The sequence below is a fragment of the Schistocerca gregaria genome, chromosome X (genome assembly GCF_023897955.1).
Source record: "Schistocerca gregaria isolate iqSchGreg1 chromosome X, iqSchGreg1.2, whole genome shotgun sequence".
NCBI classification, from domain to species: Eukaryota; Metazoa; Arthropoda; class Insecta; order Orthoptera; family Acrididae; genus Schistocerca; species Schistocerca gregaria.
Window position 1 is genome coordinate 640,517,881 of NC_064931.1, and position 14,158 is coordinate 640,532,038.

Sequence of the window (14,158 nt, forward strand, 5' to 3'; positions counted from 1 at the left end):
GGTCATTGTTGAAGGGAGGCTGAATTCTCACCAGTAAGTGGCAAGAATGGTAAATCCTCTTGTCATAAACCTCATGGCTGTGGTACCAAACAACAAATTCCAGCAGAAAAATGGAAGATCCCACACCAAAGTTCATACCACAAGCTCCTTGAGAACTATATGGCCCATGATTCACCTGCCCAACTCCTGATTTGTCACCCATGGGGCATGGCTGGGATGTGATGGAAAGATGTCTACAGTTATACCAGCCTCAAAGCAGCAATCTTCACTAACTGACACAGTGTGTGATGCAGGTGTGACATGATATTCATCAAGATGATATTCAGAAGCTGTCTGCTTCACTGCCACATTGAATACAAGAAATTTTCGTGCCCATATGGGTCATATCTCATAATAATGTTGATGAACTTCAGTTATGATTGGAATGAAATTTTAATCATTTAATACCTGTTACATGATGAATCTCTTTACAAAATTAGATAAATATTGGACTGGTGCTTCACTTTCCATTTCCATCATTGTATTTTTTCTCTGTTTTGATGTACTTTAAACTGAAAACCTCATTCATCAGACATGATTTGCATTTATAACAGTACTTATGCCATAAACATGGTGAGAAGATTCTTGTTCTTTTGATCATTATAGACTGTAAAATGCTTTTGCATGGGATAGTTCTCATCAGGAGTCATCTAAAAATACAGAAGAATACATGAAAGGGCAGACACATTATTCTAAGTGTAAAATGAGAACATCCACAGTGAAATTTTCTAAGTTGCAAATAACATAATGTTTCAAAACAAGTAAGTGAGGTGTGCAATGAAATATTGAATTTGACCAGAGAAACAGGCTCCAAAAGTTCTACTGGAGTCTCTGCTGAAAATCATTTGTCACCAGAACATTTAAAAAGGGTCACAATTTCCAGACTGCATCATTCTTAATCAGAGATGTCTTTCAGTCTACATTACTCAAAAGCTTGGAAATTGTTATCAACTCATACTAATTACAGCCTGGCCAGTGAGGATGTTTTTTAAATAAAAGCTAATCATGTCTCATGAATGAGCCTTTCAGTTTGTGGTATTGTAAGGCAGGAAAAAGTTAAAACAAGAAAAGTAGGAATCAAGGTTGTCCTTTGTGGAGGGTAGAATAGGGGTCTTAGAGTGATTTAGGTCATAACTATTAATTTCACTGTTATATGAGTTTCTCATAACAAACTTTGGTATCTGTAGTGATCGGTGGAGGTACATTTCAAGTTTGGAAAGGCAACAGGGATTATGAGTTACAGTTCCATCATGGATGTGAAGGTCATTGGCAGTTTTAGACTTCTGGAGGTGAGTGTTTCAATTCAGTGAAGGGGTGTATGATTTTCCTGTGACAGCCTATTAACTGATGAATGTCTTAAACCATCAAAAAACTGGCCAGTAGACTCGGCAAGGGTTGTTAAAGTGAGAATCAGCTATATTTTTTGTAAGCATAGGCTTCAGTGGCCATTTTCAATGCCAATAAAATTGTTCTGGGTTTGTGACCACATTGCCCATATGTAAAACCACCAATGTTTCACGAAATATTGCACCTTAGCAAAAATAAAAATAAAAAGCACCCTGAGGAATGCCACCTACAATAGTTGCCGAAAAGTTGGACGTTTTACACAAAGACCATACAGTCACAGGACCAGAAGAATTTTACTGACTGCAGTCAGCTATATTGTTTGCATTTGAATAAACGTGTTTCAATGTATGTGACTGTTGGAGCACTGTTTCTTTGGACTGGATCCTGGGAGTATGTTTCTTTGCAGAGATTTCTGATAACATTGCACAACGATAGTTGTAGGTTAGTGATCAGATTTAGTTATATATTTCAATGCAGTCTGCTGACAACAGAGCTGATAGCTGTATAGACTGTAGCATGATTGCATGCATCATCTTGCCAGGATTGTACTGATGACAGTAGCAGATCTTCTCCACCATGACCTCAAGCTATCAAAGAAGAGGTAAAAAGGCAGTGCTTGATTTGTGATGGTACACACCAGTGCTCCCCATTGGCACCTCTGACAAAAATGATTAGTAGTGCCTATTTTGTAATGTGGTATGATTGAACCTTATTTTTTACCCATACAAATGTTGTATTCACACTTTTGAAATGCTGAGAAAAGCATTAAAATAAAGTTTTAAGAAATCTATTTCAAACACCCCCCTCTCCAAGAAGGTCACACCACCAGTTTCTTTTCTTTTTCTTTTTTTTACAACTCAAGCACTGGAAAAATGTATTTATTCTTCAAAACAGCAAATCTTTAACAAGGATATCAATGACACAAACTTGAGTTTTTTCTCATTTTGCAACAAATCGAAAGGGGAAAGTACCCAGAAACTATGAACTCATTTGTGTACTAAATTTTTAAACTATTTCACTGTCACATAATCTCAAACCACTGGACTATCAATTTTCAACTTCTTATCAAGCTCTTTCACAGTGATGAAATGTGAGGTTGTAGTCGACACCTGTTTTTTGTTCTGTTTGTTGCTCTATTTCTGTGATCACCAATTTTCTTTTAAGCCAGAGCTGAAGAGCAATAGCATCAGGAAAGAGGTTACCATGCCAAAGAGCTATCTTTTAGTTATTATTAAAGGGTCTTTACAATAGTCACTGAGATTTTTGTCTGGTTTTGGACACATCAACTTCTTCAAGTGTTATGGTCAAATGATTTTGTTCATGTTCCACCACTGGTAATGCTGTTGTCAGTGTGAAGCCTTTCTGGTTTGTCTCTTCACAAAATGCATTCAATGATATGTATTCAGATATCAGAACAGACAGTTGTGTTCAGGAATATAATTTATACAACACCAAAGAAAGGGGAAATGTGGGATTTTATCTCTGTAACTGAGTGGTCACCATGTCTAACTGTCAAGCAGAAGACTGAGTTTGAGTTCCCAGTACTACCTTGGATTTTGTTTAGTGGAGGGTTGTGTAAAGGGAAAAAGTTATAATGGTGCTTGGAGCCAGTGACAGAGTCCCAGGATAGTAATAAGACTATGTTGGAGTCAGCCAGCCCTGGTCAGCAGCCCATGTGCTGGGCGGATCTCTACTTCTTCGACATCACAGCCTTCCTCATGCCAGGCTGGTCACCAGGAGGTAACACAGCATGAGCTACTGCTGATTTTGACAGTCACTCATTGCCTTCATTTCAGGTGATTGAGCATGGCACACAAACACCTCAACTCCCATAAAGTCAGCAGACAGCAGCAGAATTTAAACCTGTCAGAACCAGCCTGTCATCATTCAATGAGATGACCAGTATGATGCACAGTCTGTGTCAAATGGAATCCTCACCATCACAATGCCATCACTGGGCTGTGAATGAGGGGCTTCTGCCCATCTGCCCATCCCTGGTGGTCAACAGTCCAGCAGCTGCCCGGGTCCAGATTTTGACTCTACAAAATACAAGCACCATATTGCTGTGATGCTGCAACCTGCAGCAAACTACAAGATGTTGCCACCTTGACCTGCACCATGCTGAAGCTGAGTCACACGAAGTGTCCAGGTTGTTGTCATTGAGCCAGAACCTCTGTTTAAGCAGGTTATGTACATGCACCTCTGGCTGTTCTTGTGCTTGGGGCTACAATGCCAGAGTATAAAATGAGGATTGAAACAAACTCAAATCACTAAGCAGGTTGGATGGATTAATTAAACACCTAATTGTGCTCATCCTCATGCATGTCTATAGCCACTTCTTACCAGTACCTGGAGGAAATAACAAGGGAACATTCCCAAGCGTCAATCAATGATCTTGATGAAACTTGGCAGTTGTGTAGAGGGGGCAAAATAATGCAATGCATACTTTTTCTTTGTGTCCAATTTCGCTTTTACGGAGACAAAACATGTACCAAAAGGTAATTTGGCATTTTGGATTTGGAGAGAGTATCTTCAAAACAATGATATATAGAAAATGATTCTCATATAATAGTTAATATATATTAATGTTCTTGGAAACTGCACAATAGAATTTTGTAATAATTTGAAATTTTGCAAAATGCTCCCCCCTACCCCCACCATTAATTAATTTTGAAAAGTGAAACCTTTTGTTTCACAAAAGACTAAAGAAGCTTTGAAGCTACATTCATCCGTATGTAATAAAGCTGATTCATGAAATACCATTTTTGGAAAATATGCTGTACACACTGTGCTGTTGGAGTATTTTCTACATACCTAATGAAAATATCTAAACATTCATTATTAATCTAGTTATTTATTTTACTAATATTTGTTTCATGTTTTAAATTCTTTTTTTGTTTTCTGATTTTTTAGTTTACCATGTCACATATGTGTATTTTGTTAACTGGAAATAATAAGTAACTCATTAAAGATACAAAATCATTACAGTAATGGTAATATGCAATTAAATGCTTAAAACATGTTTTCTTTCACCATGCACATAATGTAATATACACAACTGAGAACACACTATAAAACTAAATTCAGCAGGATTTCAAATTGTCATGGGTGATCCTCTAAATATCCTGATTTGTATCAGGCATATTTCAGTATGTTGTTGAAGAAGTACCTTGTTCTCAGGTACAATGCTCTATATGATTCTTTCACACTGGCAGACATAAGCATCTAATAATAATACAGATTTTTCTCCATGCTGGGGAAGAACACATCTTTCAGATATCTTTTGACCTGGTCAGACTTTTATTTATGAGGTTTTGGTGTTGTCATGAGGACATATGGGGCTTCAAAAGCAGAGTCTCTATCACTTGGTCCAAAATCACCACTATTTTCTTATAAAACTATGAAAAGGCTGGTGGTAAGCGTGAAAAAACCATTTTGACCATCATACCTGAAGACAAGCAACTTGTTCATCAGGTGATTACAAAGGACTCAGCAACACAGGTACAGACTTGCTACATATACAGCTTTTAATACTGGAAGAACTTTGTGAGAAGATTTTTAGATCTAGTTCTGTTTGATGTCAATCACCACTTAATAGACAACATAATTAAGTTGCAGTCATTAGAACACAATGGATTCTTTTGGCCACAGCTTTCCAGCGTGCTGAAATGTGCCTGATATGAATCAGAATATATAAAGGATCACCTGCAAACATTTGAAATCCTGCTGAATTTTGATTTATATTCTGTTCTCTGTTATGTACATTTTGTGAAGAAATTTTGTTCACTTTATGTGCATGGTGTAATAAAACATTGTGTTAACAGCATTTATTACACATCATTATTATCGTACTGATTTTGTATCATAATAACAAGTTACTTATTATTTTCAGTAATAAAATACACATGCATGAAACAGTAAACTAAAACAATTAAAATGTAAAATAACAATTAAAAACATAACCAGCATAAGTAAATAATTAGACTAATAATGAATGTTTAAATATCTTCATTAGGTATGTTGAAAATACTCTGACAGAACATTTTGTACGGTATATTTTCCAAAAATGGCATTTCAGAAATAGGCTTTATTACAGAAGGCTGTATGTAGCATCTTAGCTTCTTTAATTTATGTTTTAATAACACTTTTCACTTTTCAAAATCAATATTATGTCATTTAGTGAAGGTTGACACAGTGGTTGGTCAGCATCATATGGTCCTCTGAGACTGCCAGCAGATTTGCTTCACCCAAGATCCAAGAGTGATTTGCAGTGGAGTGAGTGTGGAGCAGAGAGAGGGGTTGAGCAGGGAGGTGGACAGTGGAGGGTCAGGGGCAGGAGAGATATGAGGTGAGCAGGGTCATGGTTGTCAGTCTACAACTTTTGTTTACTGAGTCCATAATGAAGTTGTTATTACATTTGCATCTGTATTCTGTATTCTTCAGGACACCTGAGGATTCTTCCAACAAATTTCAGTGAGACGTCTGCCTTAATTGTGATTTGTATTATGTGGTCACTCCACTTTGTCACTCTGTAAACATACTCCCAAATACTTAATGGATGCGATTACTTCCAGTATCTGTTCTGCAGTTACGTAATCATACAACTATGGGTATTTCTACCTGCTTGTACAGAATAGTTACATTTGCTTGTGTTGAGGATCGACTGTCAATCCCTGCACCATGCATTAATCATCTAAGGATTTTCCTGCATTTTACTACAATTTTGTAGAGTTGCAATTTCCTTGTATACAGCATCATCACCCAAGAAAAGCCTCGTGAAACTCTAATATTACCCTCTAGGTCATTTATATATATTGTGGAAACTAATAATACTATAACACTCCCTTTGGGTATGCCTGAAGTTACTTTTACTTCTGAAGATTTGTTTTAGTTAAGAATGACATGCTGTAATCTGTTTGCTAGGAACTCTTCAATTCAGTCACATAGATGGTTTGATATTCTATATGCTCATACTTTGTTTATCATGCAGCAGTGTGGAACTGTATCAAATGTCTTCCAAAGTCAAGGAACATGGCATCAATTTAAGCACTGGTATCTACTGTTTTCTACATCTCATTGATAAAAATAGCAAGTTTAGTTTCATAAAACTGTGATTTTCAGAATCCATGTTGATTCCTACAGAGGAAATTTTTGGCCTCCAGAGATGTCATAATACACAAACATAGAACATGTCTCACAATTCTACAATTGACCATTGTCATGATGAAGTTATGCACTGCCGGGTGGGAATAGCACTTGGATGGGTGACCATCTGGTCTGCCGAGTGTTGTTGGCAAGCGGGGTGCACTCAGCCCTTGTGAGGCAAACTGAGGAGCTGCTTGATTGAGAAGTAGCAGCTCCAGTCTAACTGACATGTGGCAGTCTAACTGACATATGGCCAGGAGAGCAGTGTGCTGACCACATGCCCCTCCATATCCACATCCAGTGATGCCTGTGGGCTGAGAGCTGAGGATGACATAGCAGCCGGTTGGTACTATTGGGCCTTCCAAGACCTGCTTGGATGGAGTTTAGTTTTTTTTAGTTTTCATTCAGATAATTGTGCAATGATTTAAAGAAGGAACCACAGTATAATCTTGTTCAGTGAAGCAGTTCTGAAAATTTTTGAAAAAAAAAGAAGAACAGCAGAATTACTAATATGTGATCCAGCTTCTTCCTGATATAAGTGAACTTGCCCTCATCTGCTTTCTTGATTTAAATCATATATGAAAAGATGTAGGCATAGCGCATACTGCTGCAAATACTTTTCTCACAGTGAGTCTTTGTTGTTTATCTGGGATGTCTTTTACAAGTGTGAGGTGTTTGAGTTCCATTAAAGAAACAGATGTCTAAGGAATCATTATCTTCTTGTTGCTAGTTAACTGAGACTTGCCTATATCATGCAAAATGTTTGGTCACTCTCTGAGTATCAACATAACCCCAGGAGTGATGCTGAATTCACCTGATATTCTCTTGTAATTTCAATGAAATATTCTCATTTGAAATGTAAGTTTTTCAGCCTAACAAGATGGCTTCATGTACAAGCTGTAACTAATTTTAGCTTTCCCATTGCAAGTTGAGTGGATTAGCCATTATGAGAGAGTAGCCAACACAGCAAATGCACATTAGCTTAGTTGTGAAATCCGTGCATTCTAAAGTAAAAGCTGCCTTAGCCATTGACTACAATCTTGCAGGAGAACTGGTATACTTTGTCAGCATTTGCCCTCTTCTTTAACTGAGCTGCAAGCAACCAGACAGAAAATCAGGCACAACATCTTAAGAAAATATCTCCAGCAGTCTTCCCACAACTTTGATACAGTAACCATAGACATGTAAGTCAAAATCTTATGAAATTTCACCAGCCCACATGCCTCAATATCTGTATTTTTCCACTTCATTTGACATAATTTTAAGTTTTTTTTATACACAATTTGATGGCTTACTGTGCAGCATTCAATAACTTGTTTCTTTGTTCATCTACTTCCAATGCCCAATTTCCATATTTAAATGGTAGTTCTCAAGAGCTACTTGTGTATGGCACAAAACTACACATGGGTACAGTGTATTTTGAGGTCAAATGTGAATAACATCTTAGTCATTCATGAAGACTGTGACACACTCATGTTTTAGATACTTTTTGCTTTATTAAACTTGAACTTCCTTCGGAAGATAATCATGAATGTGTAATTCATTGGCATTAGTATGATGCATATGTTCATAACTTTTGTTTTAAATCTGAACATTTGAGTTCTCACAATCAGGAGATTAAGCATGGTGAGAAATGACTTCCCAATCACACCCTTGAATAAAGTCTTCTTTCAGAACAGTGGCATGCTGACAGGCATTCATATGCTGGCAGAGTTTTCTTGGTTGTTTTTATTAGATCACAACTGCAACATATCTCATATAGTGGCAATAAATGTCATCTATGGTGGTCACACAAAGGAAGCGATTCATAGCATATAACGACCTCTTTGTGCCAGCCTGTGTGTAAAATTATTTTTTGTGGATGCATACTGACCTTTTCATAATGGAATGTTTTTGGTTAGGTTAGGGCTCAAAAATTACTTTATTTTTATGAAATTAATGGAAAGGCAGCATATCTAGTTACTAGTAATGATACTGAATGGGAATGCTTGATGTTCATGAGCCAACCAAACACATTCAGGCAAAAATTCAGATATTGCTACTGACCGACTTTTGTTGTTTTGAATTAGAATATGCAGTACACATAAACCCAACTTTCAAACTTTGGTCATTGAATAAAAATGTTAGAAAGTTGCTTGGTCACAATGAAATGTATTTTATATCCTCATTGACCCCTTCCTTCCTTGTCCCATGTGATGACATTTACACAATGAAAGACATAAGCATCTCCATGTGCCTTCTGATATTAATCATTTAATAATACAATGTCTCATTGACAAATCCTACCATAGGTCATCATTAAAAAGCAATCAGTAATTGCTAAGTAAGTTGAATACAACATTTGTTCAGTAATATGATGACTGTACTTCAACAATAATTTTCTTTCAGTCACATTTCACCAATAAAAAATTACTCTGTAATTGAGGAATGATAATAATCTGCTAAAATCCCTTTTTTCTACTCTGTTTATCTGTACATCTCCAGTTACAATTACTTGACCTCTCCCAACCTGTAATAGCCATATTTAGATATTTGTAAGCAACATGTATCAATTATTGTACCTTCCATCTTCATAAATGAAGGACTACTTCTGTGATATTACTGTTAACTAAAAGTTATTGCAGTGATCTACCCGACTAACATGACAAGATGAATTAGCAGAACATGCTGGACAAATTATCAGCAGGATACTGAAAATCTAATTTATACAGAAAAAAGATTTCTAAAACCTTGAAGAACACCAAGGAGATCTATACACTTACAATACAATATAAAAAGGTTTAAATACCTTCACAAACTTATTTCTTGCTAAATCTGCAATTGATTTTCGAGATGTCTTTCCAGAGCGTGTTCGTGGAAGTCCCCTTACAGGTGCAGCTAGACGAAAGGCAGCAATTGGACCAATAAGTTCCCTGACCATCTTTACTAGATCATTTGTTATTTCTGCTTCAGTTTTCCTTGCATCTGTAAGAAAACTGAACATTTAATATACCTATATCAATATATTTTAACATAGCAAAACACAAAAATTTTAACATACGTTTCACAGCATTTTATTTTATGTAATCTAGCTTTTGGGTTTTAAGCCAACATTCCAGAAACTGTATTTCAACTTTGTGGAAAATTAGCTTGTAATTCAAAATCTAGATCATGTAATGTGAAAAGTTGTGAAACACAGGTAACATAATGTGTATTTTATATTGTATCAGTAATAAATTTGTAAATACCTTTGTTACCATCTCTTGCTGTTGTTAAAAATGAAGATAGAATATTACCCCTGATAGATTATAAACTAGCTCATGCAAAAAAAGATAAAGGTTAAGACCAAACAGTCTATTGGAATATGCTGGACACTGAAGCAAAGAGAGGAGACTGGCATGCACGAACAAAATCTGTAACTCAGTTGAGGATTTCTTGGCAAGGAGGACACAGAGTGTTATCTTGGATGAAGATTAATCAACAAATGAAGAAGCAACTTCATGTCTGTGTCAGGGCCAGAGAAGTCTGTTGGGGCCCTTATCATTGATGTTGTATATTCACCTGGTGGACAATATTAACAGCAACCTCAGACTCTTTGATAAAACACTCTTCACAAATATCCACTCAATTCTGATAAGATTTCAAAATGGTGCAAAGATTCCTTTAAATGTTTAAAAATGTAAAACAGTGCTCCTTTTTTTTTTAAAAAAAAAAAAAAAAAAGAGCCATACTACCCTATCTCTACAGTATCGGTGAGTCGCAACTGGAATCGATCAATTTGTATAAATACATGGGTGTAACAGTATGTTGCGATATGGAATGGAAATATCACAATAGCTCAATTGCATGTAAGGTGAGGTTTCATTCATATGATAGTGGGGAAAATGTAGCCCTTTTACAAAGGAGAATGCTTACAAAACTCTAGTGAAACTCATCCTGGGCCCACACAAAAATGACTAATATGAGCATATAAAAGTCTTAACAGTACCATAATTATACTTTATGTAACCAACACATGTACCTTAATATGTTATTCAAAGGGAAATGTCCCCTACCATGCATTTCATAGGGGTTTGTGTGGCAAGTATGTATATGTGGATATGAATCTATTTCACATAGTTCATTGTACAATGTGTAAAAGGTGGTGGGTAGGCATTACTAACTCACATCTGTGTATATAAAAAAATTATTTGCCATGAGAATGTAAAATGACTTGTTCCAAATTGTTACTATTTATTTTGCAAAAGTGACCCATGGAACATGGAACTAACATACTAACTTAAAAACTGTGAGTCATTTGTCAATGGTTTGAGCATCATACTTGAGTTTGTGGCCTAAATATTCAGTATTCACCACACTGATAATAATAATTAGCTATCCTGCTAATATCTATTAATTTATTCAAATCTTGAGATAGCATCCTCCTAGCTACATTATATTATCCTGAGTGATCTAATGGACATGAAGATGAGAGTAAACATACAATACATTAAATTAACATTACAGTCCAAAAATAGTAGCTATGAAGCTGCTATGTGGTGCAGTGAAAGTTTCTGCATGTAGTTAATGGCTTTCAATGTATAACTGATGAATGGCAATATTGATAACTTGTATGAGGGTACAAAGTCTCTCTGTATGCAATATAGGACATCAGGATATTGACTAACAAAATCTCACAAATAATTTGTAAGTATCATATCAGGTAAATCGGGATACCAAAGAAGAAACAGGATTTGTTTTCTGGACAAAAACTGTTTTTTAACATCACTTTCAAGACACAGATGAAGACTGGCCTGCTGGAATACAGTTGTGGAAATGCACTGATGGAAGAGTCCACAGTATCCCTGGCACCATGGTCAGTGTGAAGGGGGCCTACAATATGGAGCAAGTCTGATGGTACCCCAGACTATCGGACACTCATTCAGTATGATGAACAGTAACGAATTCTTGGAATTTGTGTTAACCCCTAATACATCCACTTGTACTCAGACTTTATTGTTGCCTAAACTAATCTGAGGAGAATTAGTGTTTAAGGTGCCACTGAAAATGAGACGATAAGAGACAAAGAACATCAGAGACAGAGAATAAGCTCACACTGGAGAAGGATGGTAGGGGAAGTCACACACATCCATTTCAAAGAAACCCTCATGGCACTTGCCATAATGGATTTAGGGTAACCTTAGAAAACCTAAATCTGAATGGTCAATCAGGAATTTGAATTCCAATTTTCCTAAATGTGAAATCAGTGCGTATCTCACTAGGTGTTACCTTAGGCAATGATTGTCAACTATCTGCAAAATAGCACAACACTTTCAGTACTGTACTCATCAGTTATCAGTTATCTGCTCAGGAAACAAGGCTGTATTGTACAGAGGAAGTATTGATGCAAACTGCAGCATAACAGATGCCACTGAACTGTAAAAAAAGTGATGTTACAGCTGCAGCAGTTACCTAAAATTGTGTTAATACAGCAGATGAAATTCCACAGAATGTATTTAACTGGCACATTAGGTGATCATTTTCCTGCTAATGTGATTTTTGTAGTGCTCCAACAAGTGATATATTATGAGATGTCTGAGATTACAGGCTACATCAACATCTAATATCCAAAATCTGCAAACCTCTGTAAAGTATAGGGGAGAGGGTTATTTCCATTATTACACTTATTATGGTTTATTCACATTCCAATTGTGTATGTCTCATGGAAAGATAGACTGCTGTATGAACGGTAATTAGTCTAATGTTGTCTTCTAAAAGAGCAACAGACTGGGTGCTGCAGTATATTCCTCAATTTTCACAGTTAATATTGGTTCTCAAAACTTTGTAAGTACACTTTTGTGGGATACTTGATGTGTATCTTCAGGCATCTACCAGTTTAAGTTTGCCTGCATTTTAATAATGCTCTCTCATAGATTAGGCATACCCATGAACATTTATGCTGCTCTTCTTTGTATATACTTAATATCTTCTGTTCGTTCTATTTGGTATGGGTCCCACACAACTGAGCAATATTCTAGGATGGATCCCATAAGTGTTCCATAATGAATCTCTTTTCTAGAATTAATGCATTTTACCAGTTTCCTATCAATGAAATGAAGTCTGTAACGTGCTACACCTACGACTGGAAGTCTGTAACATGCTACACCTACAGCTGAGCCAATGCGATGATTCTGTTTCATATCTCCAGTCCACAGCCCCTTGAGGTTTCCAAATTACAGCATATAACATGGTAGTGTGTAACATAACTATGTTAGTGCATGAGAAACAGTGTGCTGTACTATAATTTTGAATTTGAAGTGTTTGTCAAACAAGGAATACCCTGTCTTTAAAGCATGAAAATGCCAGACCAAGCATGAGTGTTGCAGCACCTGCAACAATCCAACACCATGGGTTCACTCTCATTGATCATCCTCCATACCATCCCAATGTGGCCCCATCTGATTTTAGTCTATTTCCAAAACTTAAAGAATATCTTCAAGGACTTCACTTTGATAGTGACGAAGCAGTGTAAGGGGAGGTTAGTTGTGGCTTCATCAACAAAGTCAGGCATGCTACAGTGATTCTATCAACAAACTGATCTATCATTGAGAAATAAAAATGTAGACATGAAGAATAAATATGTAGAGTATTAGTAAAGTTTGCTTTATTTAAAAACGTTTAAGAATTTTCACATAAAAATTCAGAAGCATTTCTTTTCAACATGCCCTCATAGAAACCAGTGTTTAGTGCTGAAATGATGATCAGCCATGCTACAATCAACCGATCAACACAAAGCAGAGACACACCTGTCGGTTTTCAATTGCACACACTCTGATAGATATGAAGCCCACACCTACTACAGTAGTACAAATTTATATGCCAACTAGCTCTGCAGATGATGAAGAAATTGAAGAAATGTACAATGAAATAAAAGAAATTATTCAGATAGTGAAGGGAGACGAAAATTTAATAGTAATGGGTGACTGGAATTCGAGTGTAGGAAAAGGGAGAGAAGGAAACATAGTAGGTGAATATGGATTGGGGCTAGGAAATGAAAGAGGAAGCCGCCTAGTAGAATTTTGCACAGAGCACAACTTAATCATAGCTAACACTTGGTTTAAGAATCATGAAAGAAGGTTGTATACGTGGAAGAACCCTGGAGATACTAAAAGGTATCAGATAGATTATATAATGGTAAGACAGAGATTTAGGAACCAGGTTTTAAATTGTAAGACATTTCCAGGGGCAGATGTGGCCTCTGACCACAATCTATCGGTTATGACCTGTAGATTAAAAGTGAAGAAACTGCAAAAATGTGGGAAATTAAGGAGATGGGACCTGGATAAACTGAAAGAACCAGAGGTTGTACAGAGTTTCATTGAGAGCATAAGGGAACAATTGACAGGAATAGGGGAAAGAAATACAGTAGAAGAAGAATGGGTAGCTCTGAGGGATGAAGTAGTGAAGGCAGCAGAGGATAAAGTAAGTAAAAAGACGAGGGCTGCTAGAAATCCTTGGGTAACAGAAGAAATATTGAATTTAATTGATGAAAGGAGAAAATATAAAAATGCAGTAAATGAAGCAGGCAAAAAGGAATACAAACGTCTCAAAAATGAGATCGACAGGAAGTGCAAAATGGCTAAACAGGGATGGCTAGAGGACAAATGTA

At 36.5% G+C, this 14,158-nt stretch overlaps 1 protein-coding gene across 1 annotated transcript in view; it reads right to left on the bottom strand.

The window, feature by feature from the left end:
- LOC126298220 (acyl-CoA synthetase short-chain family member 3, mitochondrial) overlaps nt 1–14,158 on the bottom strand; it is a 335,348-nt gene that overhangs the window by 10,038 nt on the left and 311,152 nt on the right. The window contains exon 13 of the mRNA XM_049989525.1: nt 9,320–9,495. Coding sequence (XP_049845482.1) covers nt 9,320–9,495 — 176 coding nt within the window. The remainder of the gene's footprint in view (nt 1–9,319; nt 9,496–14,158) is intronic.